General features: G+C 37.6%; 1 protein-coding gene across 6 annotated transcripts in view; it reads right to left on the bottom strand.

Annotated features, from left to right (window-relative positions):
* LAMA2 (laminin subunit alpha 2) overlaps window positions 1–16,046 on the bottom strand; it is a 370,092-nt gene that overhangs the window by 13,677 nt on the left and 340,369 nt on the right. For 2 of the 6 annotated variants that reach the window (XM_062632336.1, XM_062632333.1), the window contains 7 exons: window positions 15,444–15,455; window positions 12,948–13,068; window positions 10,492–10,707; window positions 8,985–9,133; window positions 5,179–5,355; window positions 4,137–4,353; window positions 955–1,014 (listed from right to left, as the gene is read on the bottom strand). In XM_062632336.1, the coding sequence (XP_062488320.1) occupies window positions 955–1,014; window positions 4,137–4,353; window positions 5,179–5,355; window positions 8,985–9,133; window positions 10,492–10,707; window positions 12,948–13,068; window positions 15,444–15,455 (952 nt within the window). The remainder of the gene's footprint in view (window positions 1–954; window positions 1,015–4,136; window positions 4,354–5,178; window positions 5,356–8,984; window positions 9,134–10,491; window positions 10,708–12,947; window positions 13,069–15,443; window positions 15,456–16,046) is intronic. The other 4 variants (XM_062632338.1, XM_062632334.1, XM_062632337.1 and 1 more) reach the window with 2 other exon arrangements.

Below are 16,046 nucleotides of genomic sequence, written 5' to 3' on the forward strand. Positions count from 1 at the left end.
TATTCTTATAATTCTGGGTAAAGTTTCTAAATATTTTAAGCTTTACAGGTCTGTCTAAAATTTAACAACTACATTAATAATAATACTGTGCGTATAAATGCTTTCAATAGCATTTGGGCTGGCTAAAATTTTAAGACAGGGACTAGGTATGGTACTGGAACAACAGGAAAGAATTGGAAAATAACTAACACACACTTTTCTGTGGCACATTTCCACATATTACATGGTAAAAGGAAATATTCTGACAGTAAATCCAAACCTAGGCTAGTATATGTTAGTAGAGGGTTGGTGTTGATGCTTAAAGCAGCTCCCCGGCATCAGCCAATACTGCAGTTTTATTTCATCCCAGCAGGAGGACTATAAGAAAGGACAAGGAGAGGGGGAGAGTGCCAAACACACAGTGACAGTGGGAATCATAGCAAGCATACACTGATTATTTACTGATAAATACTGATCAATAATTAGGTTGATGTTGAAATGTCAGTAAAAAAAAAATAAAATAGGGCATACTTAAATGACTTCCAGGTTTTATTCACATCCTTCACAGACTGTGAACTAAGCATGGATCACCAGCCTATATTAAAATATGCCAGGTTTGGGGTTTTTTTAGTACTGGCTTTAAGGTGTCTTGGGTTTAAACCTGGCTGCTTAATAATTACCTGAGATGCTCAAGACTGAACTCTTCAGCTGCACTTTATTTCAGTCTTGTCAGATGTCAAGGTAAATGTCAGCCAGATGACTGGCAAATCAAGAAGCCAGGTGTGTCTCGCAGTGGAAATGAGGAACAGAAAAGCTCACTGGTGGACTGCACACATTCTACAAACAATGCTGTATTAGCAATTATAAAGAAAGTAATTAGGGGAAAAAGGAAGCAGCAGTGAAGCAGTCCCCACAGTTCACTGAACAGTGTTAATAAAACAATGAAGTAATGCATGGAGAAACAGTGAAAGGTACCGTCATGGAGTCAAATGGAGAAGTAAAGCTGGCGCTCTTCATTTCAGTGGCAAGCGAATCCTGAGAAGCAGTGAATAACATGAGGCAGAAGTAGCAGTTACTGAAGGTTGAGAAACATCTGGCACCCACAGCAAGCAGCAGCAGCAGACTGGTGACCAGTGTATTTCTCAACTGTCTTATATCTTGGTTTGCTTTTAGTACAGGATAGGTTGGGGTTGGTTTGTTGTGTTTTTTTTTTTCTTTTGGGATTAAACCCGCCCCCCCCCCCCTTTTACATGCAGATGGATATTAGAGATAAAAAAAGATCCTAACAGGACTCAAGTAGAACAGATACCTTATTTAAGTCAAGTCTAAAATGTGGAGATAATTTTTTTCTGCAGTATATTTTCCATATACAATCCTTCTTCACTGGACTTCTGTATAATGAATTGCCATATGAGTTCTAGCTCATTATTAGACTGTAGTTACCTATTGTGTTACAACAGTCCCCAGAAAAATACTTTGGAGAACTTACTTAGATGAATATAAAAGCTATCCAAAAGCTTGCCTTATTTAAAACACTTTCAAGTCGTCAGAATACTAAAATGGTTTAATTTTTTTTCCAAGAGAGAAAGTAAAGTAATGGTGTTTTGTTTAGATTTTTACTTTGAAATCCTGTTTCAAGTTATCATGGCTCTAGATATGTGATATACAAGACACACCTAGCTACAATGGGACTAGTTTCTGATATTAATGAGTAGATCCATTCCTGTCAAATTTATATTTAAGAGTCTTACTGTGCACTTGTACTCTCATGTGCTTCTGCATTATTTTATTTTGTCAATAATGTTTGATCAAGGGCTACTATTACTGCACTCTTTCACGACAGTGAGCATTAAACTGGATAACCCTTTTTACCTTGTTGTTCGTTGGTTCCTTCTCTTTCAATAGTACTCTTACTAGAATGCAAATTTGCTTACTTTCAGGAAGATGCATCGGGCCCTCATAGTACAACTACTCCACCTCGTGGGAATGAGTAAAAAATGCTGCCCTAGAGCATTAAAAGGCCGGTAACTCTGGGACTCAGGGCAGGGTAATAACTAAGATGGAGCTTGCCTGTCTTAAACCCCAAGCTCCCATTTTGAGGTACACAGAAGGCTGCATGTGCTGTCGAGACTTCAGGAGTGCCTGAAGACAAGTCCTGATTAAAGCTGTGCCATATGTACCTGGCCAATGAAGGTGGCCATGAAAGTCAAATATAAAACTAATGAGTTAGGGATTTTTGCCTAGTTATTGCACCTTTTATTTTTGTAGGAAAACATTGTTAAAAATCCTACCCATGTCCAAGGAAAATCAGATATGAATTCTGAAGATGAGTCAGGTAACAGGGAGTGACTGTGGCAATGAATTCAGGTTCCTCTGTCTCAAACTGACTCACTGAAAATCACATCCCTTTTTTTTTTTTTCTGGTCTTTATGCAATTAATTGCTAATCTTATCCTCTGTGTCACACTGAAAAATTCAGTACAAACAAATGCTGTGTTCTGAGTAATGCTGTGTCAATGAGGAAGTGTGAAACGGGAATGAAGATTAAACCTGACCCATCGTGGGAGCACCTCTCAGAATGGTTAAAAGATCTTATGAACCCAATATAGAAGAGACTGTCAAAATTACTGACTCTTTTACATTTTATATATATGTATTTAAAAGCAAGTTAGATACTCTGGTTGTTAACTTCTCAAAGCTTATTATGGTAGTGTCAATTCTGGTAGCGCAAATAGGCTCCTAGCTGGAAAGTGGGTAGTCTTTTTGTATTGTTTGGAAATCTCACCCATACTGAACTATATCCAGCTGTCCTGGTTTCAGCTGGAATAGAACTACTTTTCTTCCTAGTAGCTGGTGCAGTGCTGTGCTTTGGCTTAGTCTGACAGTAATGCTGATAACACAGCGATGGTTTAGTTGTTGCTAAGTAGCTTAACCCTGAGGAAAGACTTTTCAAGTCTTATGCTCTGCCAGTGAGGAGGAGCAAAAGAAGCTGTGAGGGAGAAGAGACAGGACACCTGACCCAAACTAGCCAGAGGTGCGTTCCACACCACAGCACGTCATGCTCACCTATAAACTGGGGGGAGTTTGCTGGGAGCTACTGATTACTGGTTGGGGATGAGCTAGGCATAGGTTAGCAGGTGGTGAGCAATTATAATGGGCATCACTTGCGTTCCCTGAATTTTACACCTCCTTATCTCCTTTTCCTATTATTATAATCATCATTTCTATTACTATAATATTTTACTTCATTTCAATTATTAAACTATTCATATCTCAACCTGCAGGTTTTACCTTTTTCCGATTCTCCTCCCCATCCCACCAGGGTAGGGAGGAGTAACCGAGCAGCTACGTGTTATTTAGTTAACGGCTGGGGTTAAACCATGACACCTGCATAAATCCGTGGGGTTTATGCATGTCTAATAAAATGCAAAGGTTTCCCCCCCCAGAATATCATCTAGTGTATATAGTCTTCAATTTAATATTCAGATATTTAACTACAACTTTTCTGGACAGTAAAATGTTACATCCATTTGTAAAACCGCTACATTTGTGATGGAAGTTTCTTCTTAAATTTTATTGTATAAGACTGCTTGCTGATATTATCTAGCTAAAATTTCTGGTAACAACAGCTGAACAACATTTAACAGTGACTGGGGTTTCAGTCCCTAAGTTCATAAGTCTCCTGACTAAAGTTATAAAGTATCAGTGGAGGAATTGCTCTAACAAATACACCTATCTGGTTTACCTGTTTCTTCATCCTGTCAGTGACATGGATGTTATCCTGTGCTTCAGAGAACAGCACAAGAAATACCATAACAACATGGATTTCCCATAGGAAAATTTCCCTTCCAACCCCGATCAGGTATTGCTTGGCTTACATACTGAAGTGCAAGAGTTTAGGGCTAAGCATGCAAGCCAAAGCGAATTCTACTGCTGTATCATTCTTTCAATTACTGTTATAGTCCAAGCAAATGACACCAACCAGTTTTCCATTATCTACAGATTTTACTGACCTGCAACAAGGTGTTCCCATTACAATATCATGATAAATTATTATTATTTTTGTGGCAAATTACGTCTTTGTTCTTGATGGCCAGCCTTTCAATTTCGCCTGGAAAAAGAAACTTTTCAAAATTTACCTGAGTGATCTACACTTACAAATGCTGCAGGTAGAGATGGTAGTGGAGGAGGAAGGGAAGCAGAAAGGGTACTGGGTCTTTCTTTCTCCCCATTAGTGTCTGGTTCGGGTTGGATCAGGACTGTTGTGTGGATTGGTTTATCTTCATCCTCAGGTGGCCTAACCTCTGGTTCTAGAGAGGGACATCGGCCAATATCTGCATTTTCAAAGGACACTGGTTGAGCAAAGTCCATGGGGCTGAGAAGATACAAAGAAATTGATGGCTGTTAGTTTTTCTGCCTTATTATCTCTCCTTCATAAAAAAAAAAAAGCTGTATGCTGCAGTGTAATTCCACTTCACAGGACACAAGGGCCAGGTTTGATTCTATCTGTTTTAGGTACAGAAGTGGGACACTTAAATTAGAGGTGATAGTCACCATTGACTTTCCTTCTTACAGTCAGTGCAGAGAGACAGGCATCCTCTTCGGCAAGCTTTACCAGCCTAGGTAGGCTGAATCACATTGCTGAGAAGTCCTCTCTAATGTACACCGATGGGGTGAGTGTGATGGGATCCTCATTTAGGTACTTCAGTTATGTGAAAGAATAAGATGGGAACTTTCTATATACGTTTTACTTTTTTCACCATTTCCTTTTGTTTTACTTAAATGTTCTTTCCATATTACTGCAGCATGCACTTTCCACAAAGCAAATTGATTCCTACGGTGGTTCTTAGACAGAATTCGTATATTCTTGGAGATTAACCTTACTTAAAGTGTTATAGTACACCATAAGTTCCTATCATTGAAGCAAGTCTTACTGTAGTGCTACTGATTAATTTCTCTTATTTTATGGATAAGTACCCAGGTGCTGGCTTGTCTGCAAAACATTTCATTAATTGCATAGCCTATGGAGTGTATATTGTAGGCAAAAAAAAAAAAAAAGAAAGGGCATATTAAGAAAACAGATATTATTCTAGGATTTGCTGTTAGTATGATTCCTTGCAATAATGCTGTTTCTTTTAGCAGCCAAGGTAGTTAACCAGACTTCATTAAGTGGACATTTATTGGCATGAGTGAGACTTACGTGGCATTAATGACAAGATTCCATATACAGCCCTCAAATGGTGGTATGTTTCTGAGCAGCGCAGTCTGAAACTGAGAAGAAGTACCCCCCACAAAGAGTTTCCTGACAGATATGGGCTGGTCTGTTGGCAGTCTCTGAGTCTGGCCTTTGTCTTCATCTACTTGAACAGTGAACATCCTGTGAAAAAGATTTGAAAGCAAAGAAATATGTATTTTACTTTGGTTATTGTTTGTATTGAAGTCACCACTCTGCAGGCCCCATTTACTCCTACACCAGCTATAACACTAAGCAACCCAAATTATGTAGTTAGCAGCTCACATTAAATGCATGTTAACCACCAGGTTTTCAGTTACTGGTATGCTTCCTTAGTAGCTCTCTGGAGGAGCTTGGCAAACATGTGCTGCAGAGAGGTGATAGTATCAGTCACTGGTTGAATAGAAGTGGTTTGTAGTGTGGCAACACTGACATGGTACGGGCCATGCCTGCAGTACTGTGTGCTCAGCAGAATGGGAACAGCATGAGACCACATTTTGTTTGGGCTCCCTATCTCCTGGTTTTTGAAGTTATCTATCTTCTTGCTGGGGGACAAACAGTGCTACAAACTGCTTTGACTGCAGAATCAACCACAGATACATGCTGTACACTTTTATCTTGGGGAGACAGCAGAGTAGGAAAATTGCTGATAGCTCACCATGTACTGATACAAGTGCTATAATTCATTCTCATGGGTGATGCACATGCTACAAGCTAAAAGACAAACCAATCTCATGGAAGATACTGTTGACGTTGAACAGAGGAAGACAGAAGCATCTGAAGCACAACACCACTGGCTGACCATGACAAATCAAGGAATGGAAAAAAGAACAAAGAGAAAAGGCATAAATATGGTGAAGGGCATTACTGTGGTAAAAGCAAGAATGCAGATGTGAGAAAAAAAGGTGAATGCTTTTGCCTGTCAAAGCTACTAAGATGCAGACGTTGGGGATTTGTACCACATTTACAAGAAAACATGGTAAAGGGGTGAGAAAGTGGAAAACTAGTTTGCCAAGCCATACCATACACTGTATACTGAGAAAGAAAGGTAATATAAAGGCTGTGGAATTGCAAGACAGTGGATTATTTTGATGGGCAACATATAACAAGGCATAGCAACAAAAGTGAAAAGTTTAACTGCTGAGACAATTTAACCATTGAGAAAATAGAAAATCTGTAGCTTCTGAACAAATCCAGCTCAAGGTGAGCTGAGTTGCACAGGATGGGTAAGAACTTCAGTATTTTTGAAGGTGAATGTAAAATGCTAGTTGGCATCATTTCTTCATGTTGATAGACTGTCTTTAACAGTATTTAGCTGTGAGAGAAACAGGGCCACAAAAAAAGAGCTCTCTGTGTCTCTGGTAAACTCTGATATTATTTATGAAGTGCAGTTTTTGTTTCAAATATATTAAAGTCACGGTAAATATCAGGATCTAACTATTCAAGAATCTTTGACTACAGTTAGTTATGTGAACACAAGTTGGGTATCTGAAAGTAAGTAGCTTGATTTTTCAGAGTTACTGAGAATCTTTATGACATATCTGAAATAATAAGTATCTGGCAAATAACCTCACTTTTTAAAACTGTAAAATTATACTGAACATACTGAACACCAATATTCTTCTTTTACAGTAATTAAAAATGTTAGCAACTGAATACTGAAAATGTTTATTGAAAAGAGGCTGGTTTTCATATGTAAAATGCTTGACTTTTGTTATTTATACAAGTCATAGACAGAACTGGATAGTGACTTAAGCACATGGATTAGATAATTGTTGTACTACATGCGGATTGCCCTGTTTCCTCATAGTTTTGGATGGATTAATTCAGTCCGGGAAGCTGTATTTTTCAAAGGCTTGGAGGAAGCAGGTATTAAAAGTCTTTGCTGGGAGAATTTCAAGGATTTCCTCCAGACCCTTCAGCAGAGGAAACAGAGGAAGAAATTTCTCTGGGGACAGTTCAGAGCAACAGTGGTTTAGGTTCTGTTAAGAGTCGCTGAGAGGACACTTCACTGCCTTCAGAGGAAGTGTAGGGAAATTGCATTGCAAGACCTGAGTTATCCTTCGTGCTGTTGCATGTTAGCCATGGCTACTGATTGTCAATATTTTCATTAGCATACAGTATTTCATCTCATCGTTAGCCATTAATATAGTAAACATTTTGGTTCCAAGCAGAACCATATGATGATGTGCATTAGTCTTCAACAGTATCATATAATTACGTTGGAAGAGAAAGCAAACATTTCATAATTATATGGACAATTATCTCTCTGAAGAGCTTTCAAATGGTGTTTCTTATATTTAATAAAATAAAGCTTCAGTTCATGATGGAGGGGTTAATCTTAATTTTTATCTTTTCACATCCATTTCATGTTACAGAAACTGCAGAGTTCAGACAATTTGTTTTGTAACAGAGCTACTTTGAAAACACAGTTTTCATCTGAACAAGCATCATCACTGGATGGCATTGTACAGTAGTTGTGTCTTGATGTACTCTCACAGGTCAAGCTACTGTACTTGGTATAGCACTCCATAAAAGAACTTTATTTTTCAGAGCTTCTTATTACCATCTGCGTACTTGTGTTCTGTCACAGCGACAGAAAACATTTTGCAAAATGCAGTTATCATTTCCAAAATTATTTTTTTCCACAAAGAATTTACAGTTTTACCTTGAACTAGTCCCTGAAACTGGGAAGAGATATTGTTTGGAAGCACTATTTCTAAGATTTTTCATCAATACAATAGAAATTCAGTCAGAAAATTATACTGACAAAGCGAAGTGAGTTATAGAGAGGACAAAAGGGCACCTGGGTACTAGACAGACAGGAACTATTGCACAAGAAGGCTACAGTGTTGTGAGGTAAGGCGGTGAAGCCTAGCGTTCAGTGTGCTTGGATAAGTGCATTTGGTAACATGTTGGATGTCACATCTTCTTTCTGTTTTTTCTGTTTTTCTTTTTTTTTTTTTATAAATAAAATAGAGCAACATTGTACCTAGTGCACTAATCCACTGAATACCTGCACAGTATGTGCACATTTGTCCACAACAAACCCTACATGGAACAAGAGGTTTTCCAGGCCATAAATAATAACTAATTTCTACATGCTACAGCAGAAAGCTCTTTCTAATCACTTTCTGAATGGTAATTAGTTGATTTTTTTATTTTTTTTTTAATTCTTTTACAATGTCTGAGAAAGGGCAAAGGAATTTAAGTGAAATTCTGTTTAAAACAACATGGTCTGAGAAGGTTTGCAGTGGCTTTCCAGCAATAAGAATGACTGCCATTTATTGGGTAAAACAATGTGTCTTCATTGTTTTATCCAGTTTAGCTGGGCACCACTGTAACCACATGTATATACACCAGCACATGGCATTTCAAAAAGGCTACAGTCTGCTGTGCTGTTGCTGCTTGTATACTTAGGAGAAAAGTCTTTTTCTACATCTCTTGAAAAGGTGATTTACTGCACCACAGCAGTATTTCTCATCCACACATTCGATTAATAAAATGTATTTGACAAGAACCAGAAGGTTAAAGACACCAATTCAGACAAATGCAGGTGTCTGGGGAAACAGGCTGACAGACTAGCAAAGCAAGGAAACCCAGCTCTGCAGAATAATAAGCACTGTCAGAAACTAACTTCTCAGAAGGTTGCAATTACACTAAATTCTTGGTCTCAGCAGAAGCATTTGCATGGATTGCTAAAGACACTGGTACGTTCGCTTTGTTGGATTAGGTCTGCTGTTTGGTCTGTACCACTTCTAGGTATTTGTTACCCTCTAGCTCGTTCTATCCGGATAGAGTGTGCCCTGCCATCATGAAATTCGCCGGCTTCTGGTCTGATGGTGATTCTGTGGGGATCCCGTATCCCAGTGGAGATATGCACTTCTAGTCGACCTCTGTTCAGGAACACTGCATAGTAGGCCTGCAATGTATACGTTGGTATAAGAACATAAGTTATACTTGACAGAAATTATTTCACTTAGTTTTACATTATGTTTTATGTTTTATCTCTTACACTGGTTTTTAATTCACTCATCATAGACAAGATACTGTAGTTTTAGTTCTGCTGCTGCTGTTACATTCAGACTTTCTTGTATTTTTGTAGTAAGTGGGTGAAATGAAGTCATGATGGAAAGCCTCCTCAGTAGATTTAGCTCTCTGTGTACCTTTTTGTGGGAAAGGATGGAGACTTCTAACCTACAATTCTTCTGATTGATTCTTCTGATTGATTCTTCTACAATTCTTGCTGGTACAAGGCCTGGTCTTAAACCTGAATAGTACTGATCTCAGTGCAAGTGATCTCAGTTTGGAGGGCTGGCAAATCATGCCAGTAGTTGCTCTAGCAACCAATATAATTTTGTAGTGGTTTTCAGGATCTAAACTTCAGTTACTATAGCAATGAGTGTCATGCTCATTTCTGTGACCCGAAGAGCTGGGAAACGATAAAGGAGCCCTTACTCTGAAGTTAATTTCAGGCAGGTAAGCAATTATAATGTCCTGTCCCTGGAGTGTGTTCCTTCAGGTCACTGAAGGTCACTCTCCTCCAAAATGGGCAGGAAGGAGAATAATGAAATATCATTACCCAGAAGTCCTGAAAAATGAAAGCATCAAAATATTCTGTTCATCTCTGTGTAGTATGGCTTGTCTGTGAGGTTTTTAACTAGTCAAGATTTGAATAATTTCTGACAGCAATTGCACTTTTACCAGTTAGTTACTTGATCTCTCTGTAGGTACTTCCTTTGAACAGACTGACTCTATTCTCTTCAGAAAGGATTTACACTGCAGATTTGTATTTATGGGAGAGAAGGAGAGGTTAGAAGACTCTTAAGTCTTATATCCCACAGAAGTGATCCTGAACAAGGGGCTTATCATGCACTGACTTTTTTCTTTCCTTTTTTTTTTTTTGTCTAAAGGGAAATAGAATGGTTCTTATTTATGTCGGTATGAACAGGAATGAGAGAGAATGACAGTGTATAAGTAGTCCTCAGAATGAGTGAAGAACATTATTCTCTAATATTTAGGTTTGATTAAAAAAAAACACAAACCCAACATGAAAGAATCTTTATGATAGAAAAATCTGTAAGAGAAACAGTTACTCCAATGCAAAAAAACCCTCACCAGTTCTGAGCCTCTATCAGGCTCTCCATCAGATAAAGGATAACATTAGAAATACTTTATTGCCAACCACTGAATCTTAAGTATAAACATCTGACTGTGCCTTGAGACATCACGTTCAGTAAAACTGTGAGTTTTCTTTATCTTTTGCTAGGCTCCTCATACCTGTCCTGTTTGTCTGCGTTTCCGCAGAGGGGCAGGTTTCCTTCCAGTGTACCTGCGTTTTCTCCTGGGAGGGACAACTGTGCCACTTGTGCCAAACAAGATTATCCCAGACTCATTCTTTGTGCTGAAGGAGAGGTTGATTTCTGTGCCCACATCAAAGGACACAGGCTGCAGTTCCACAAAACCTGGCTTGGGGAAGCTAACTGTATAAATGTTCTGTAAGAAGAAGAGGACAGAAAAGTGCATTGGTAAAATTAAGAGTATGAACATGCAGAAAGGTTACTTAACTAAAATAATAAACTATGTAAATATAACCAGTGTGAAGACATGGAAAGTAATAATAACCACTAAGCAATTTACTTCTCAAAATGTTGTGCAAACATTAATTTACCTGTTTACATCTGGCATCATTAGAGTATTTCTGGAACCCTGTCTTACAGGAAGGCAAAGTTCCAGTCTTATTTTGATATATCCTCTTGGATTAAAACTAACTGTTCACACATGTTTTTTTATATGAGTGTTTTCTATTGAGTTAATACAGTGGGATTTTGCTTTTAAATCAATACAATAGATAATATAAGCCATTATGAACATAAACTAGATACTATTATTTGTTAAACATGCCCAGATAATACTTTTAATTAACCAGTCATTACTGCTTCATCATTATTGCTTCACTAAGCAGTACTGCTTTCTTGATGACTCAGGCTCATAAATGAAGCATTTGTTGTACATGGTCCAATGCTTTGGACATTGGTAGCTATTAACACAATTTAAAGAGCAGAATATGTCATCAAATAATAAATCAGTGCATACTCCTGACTATTTCTTGTAATTGCTGCCAATTCATGTATTCTTCCAGATGTGGAAGACCAGTCTATAGGAACAGTGACTTTTAATAAACTCACTCACCATTTTTTCACTGCAGTAGAATTGTTTTCAGGTCTAGATATAATAGATTATGCCATATAAAATTACTGCTGATGATGTTCACCTTTCTCTAAAATCTGAGGGCTTTTACATAACTCAGTGTATATCCAGTCTTTATCTTTTGCTTATACTTATCTTTTTTTTTTAAATTATCCTACAGACCCTGTTTTCTACATTAAAATATTTTATTTCATTCCCAACAAAATGGTTAAACCAACTAGATCAAATGTTACAAAATAACTTGAAAAACAAAGTACTTGCTAAGATTCATAGCAACAGAAGAAACTGAACTTAACTATCCATTCCTATACAGGAAAGAATATACAATAAACCAAAACAAATCTGAACTTCTATAAAAACTTTTTCCTGAAACCAAATTTGCAAGATGCAAAAGCATTTGAGCAATCTGGTTGTTTACAGTTTAGTTTTATCACAAGCTTGAAAACTTAAAAATGGCCATCCCATGACAGATCCATTGAGTCTAATACCCTGAGAGTCTTGTTGTGTGCTTTTTGCTCTGATGAAGGCCAGAGGCACAAGTGATAAACAAAGCAAAAGAGGGTCTTCATCTTTATTTTGGCCTGGCCAATTTCCAGTCACTGCTCAAAGGAAACTTTTAATGTTTTGTAGAAAAATACTGAAAAAGCATCAGATTAACAACTCATTTGGATTTACTGTAGTGGTATCTGATACAAAACTGAAGATCATACATCTGCTCCCAAAACTACATTTCCAGGGAAGAAATACAGACTATTTATTGGAAGACAAATGTCACTGGAAATATTTTTTCTTATAGACAAAGACTCTTCCGTGGAAAAATTACTATATTCTCTCCCAAACTTAGGTTCAGATTCCTTGAATTTATATGCATTGAAAGCATGCTAATTAGAAGCAGCAACAGGTGAAAATAAATAGACTTGAGTTGTATTTAAAGTTGAAATAACAATACCAATTTTGCAGATTCTTAATGATCAGTAAGAAGTGTGCCTTCCAACTCAGTGGTAGCTCATAACAGTAGGCGGTCTACAGTACCTGTCCCAAAGGTGACTTTGCTTCAGTTACACCCAAATATACTGTGATTTGCAAACTACCTCAGATTTTCTGTAGTGAATAATTTTATAATAACAATTAAGAAAAATAATTTAAATCCTTGGGGCTTATGTGCATCAATATCTTTAAAGGTTTTTGCAGCAGTGTCAGTGCCTAATTCTGTCCTCATTAAGTAATTTCCATGTTAGTCAGCTGAAACAAAGTTAGATAGTTGCTAAGCATTTTAGAAAATCCTACTCTTTAGGGACAGGGATATCACAACTGGCCAGAGATACTGTCCAAGAAGTTAGGATCTAGAAAACTGGGCTACTTGCTGATCAGACTTATTCATCTTTAATGTAACTATTCTGATTTTCAGCTTAGATCCCTATGTGCTTCTGAATGTGCATTATACAATTAATATGTTATACCATAAGATCAGAAACTAGAAAGCATTTATGCCCAGTAAGACCAAAATACAAGGAAGTCAGACTAACCTCTAGTGTACATCCTTTGGTTAGGCCAACAAAATCAGGACTACTCAATATATTATATGGCGTCCTTGAAATTTCAATCTCTTTGAGACAACCTGTATATTTCTGTAAATTCACTTCAGGCCTAAAAAAAATGTTAGAAGTATAATGTGTTTTCAAAAATAGAGTTTAGGGAGAACAAAGTCATACAGACACACACACATGCACTTTCAGATGCACAGATGCTTATTTTTTTCTATACACACATACACTCACATGAATATATCCTGCCTTCTACCACCCATCAGCACATATCACACTCTGCTTTGCATCTCTCAAAGATGTAACAGAAGATTCCTCTCATCTCCTCTCCAGTTGACAACAGTCCTTTTTACCATTTTTTTCCTTTTTTTTTGAATTTTCTTTGTTTTGTAAAGTACTGCTGTCACATTTGGTGTTTAAATACACTGAGTTATGAAATAAATACGTATTTTTTCCCTAGGCAAAGCAGAAAGATGCAAACTAGGAAAGAATAACAATGAAACACCTTAACTGGAAGACAGACGTTTCTTTCATTTTTTTGCATGCTAGATCCTAATGAAATAGGAACTTCAGCAGCATGCAAACATTTTGGATGAAGTCTTTGCCAAAGACTGAAAACAAAAAAAATTGATTTGACTTTTAAAAAATATTTTAGGAATTCTTTATGTTCAGGGGGACTGGGATTTGTTTTCTACGTATTTATATTACTAGTATCTTTCCTATGAAAACTGCTGTATGCATATTGCTTATGACACAGCAATACATTTGACTTTCTCAGGCAGTTAAAGAAAACAAAACAACTGGGTTTGTTACAGAACCTAACTATCCATCCAAGACAGAAATATACTGCAGTACAATTGCAGAGTTCTATGGTTTGGCTTATCAGCTAGTTGACAGAAGAAATGAGAAAACCCCTGAAAGTAAGACCAGAGTTGGCACGCTTGAATGCAAAAGTATGATTTCCCAGGCCTGTGAAGACTAGAGTGAGACTGCAATTGCTGGTGGCATCTGAACCAGGCTTGCAAGATGAAAAGCCTTATAAAGTCATAGAATCATAAATAAAAAAAAAAAAAAGCTGCCATTCATACCATGAAGATATCATTAATTACAAAATAAAAATATTTTGCACAGATACTATTCAGCTGCATGTTGTGGTACTGAAAGCCATAATGTGTATTACAGCCATCCTAGCAAGCGTGGTGTATAAGTTAAAGTAAGCGTCTGGTTTACTAAAATAATCCATATTCTTCTTTACTTACAATCATGTACTTAGGGTCACCTTTCATTTTCAATTTTTTTATTTTCTAGCTCTTCCCCAGTTCCTTTATAGACTCATCTTCCCAGCAGTTAAACAGTTATACCTTTCTCAGCAGTGCCCACACTCTCCTGTCTTTGCCATTCACGTTCCTACCCCCTTTCTGCCCTGCTCTCTCACTGTCCCGTTACAAGCAGTTCATAGAATAGAATCATAGAATCATAGAATAGTTAGGGTTGGAAAGGACCTTAAGATCATCAAGTTCCAACCCCCCCTGCATGGGCAGGGACACCTCACACTAAACCATATCACTCAAGGCCTCGTCCAACCTGGTCTTGAAAGTTGCTGTTATAATCCCCAAACTGTATGAACTTTAGGTCCTTGCAAACATTGAACGCTTGCTTGATGCTTTTTAAGACTTCATTTTCCCCTTGTTCCCTTCCAAAGCATACAAAATAAGGTCCAAGTTCACTCAGAACTGTCATAAATTCTTGGCCTCTTTTTTTTGGCCAAACTAGGATCAGTTTCAAGGGAACACAAGCAAAGATTTTTGGAGCTTGGGAGGAAATAATGTTTCCCAGGATTGGAAAGTGGGGTTGCATGAAGCTGCATTTTTCCAGTTGAAACCAGGAATTAAGCTGCAAAACACTGTGAAATTGAATTTATATCTGAGCATATCAAAGTGAAAGTAATGGACACAAATAGTTGCAAACTGAAAACATAATCAGAAATAAGTGAACTCCCATATTCCTGCCTCATTCTTCTGTTCTTAAACTCAGAAGTGGCAAATTTCACAAGTATCTGCACCTCGCTTTCCTACCGTCAGTAACTCTTCCACTGCCTCTGAGGTAGTGCTCCTTGCCTGACCCAGGACTACATCGCTATTGCAGCCTGGAGGTCAGAACCAAACTTGGCAATACAGCTTGCCATAGTTTTGCTTAGGACACATACCAGTGTCATAAACAAACACAGCTCAAGTAAGCAGCTGTGCAAGGAAAAGAAAGGTTGTTTGTGTAGGTGTGTGCACAGCATATAACATGGCAGCGTTAAGCACTTGGGAGCAGCTTTGCTTGTTGCAGCAGGAGCAAGTTGCTGAATTAACAACCTTAGCATAACAGCTGGTATAAATACTGCCGACACGCTGCTTCTGCATTGCCGCCTGTGCTCTCAAGCTGCACTTACTAGACACATGCAAGTCATGCAAGTAATCTGATTATTTTTACCTTGCTTTCATACTAGGGTGAGAGAGAAAGAAGAAGAAAAAGAAAATTATATTAATTGTAGTGAATGATACTTATTAGGTTTAAATATTTCACAGTAAAACAGATATACATCATCTACAAACAATACATAATAGATGGTGAGATTACATATACACCAGCAGGCTGTAATAATTCACAAGGTTACTCTGCAAACAGTTACCTTAAAATGTAATATATCAGACAGCCTTTGTAATTTGTTGCTATACTTGGTTGTGAGTAAAAGTAAACTATGTAAAAGAATTTGGCAGAGGTGACAAGACCTGATAATTACAAAGTCAGGGGTACCTCAGTGTCTATTGTTTGCAGTAGCTTTCACTGTTTTTCATTCTAATTTACCATAACATTCATCTTGCCCCAACGACTGATGAATCATAGCTGTAGGCAAAATGGTTACCTCAGGTCCCAGTATCTGTTGTACACTGACTTTATAAGCAACCACAAAGGAAGTGGAAGATAATTACTCTAGACATTTTGTTATGCACTAGTGTGACTTTACAATTGCATAATATAGTGTTACATTTCATGAGTAAAACAGATCTTTTTATTGCTGGGTGATTTGACATC

Source organism: Pezoporus occidentalis, unplaced genomic scaffold, assembly GCF_034315485.1.
Source record: "Pezoporus occidentalis ecotype Australia unplaced genomic scaffold, CSIRO_AGI_Poc_V1 ctg39, whole genome shotgun sequence".
Classification (NCBI taxonomy): Eukaryota; Metazoa; Chordata; class Aves; order Psittaciformes; family Psittacidae; genus Pezoporus; species Pezoporus occidentalis.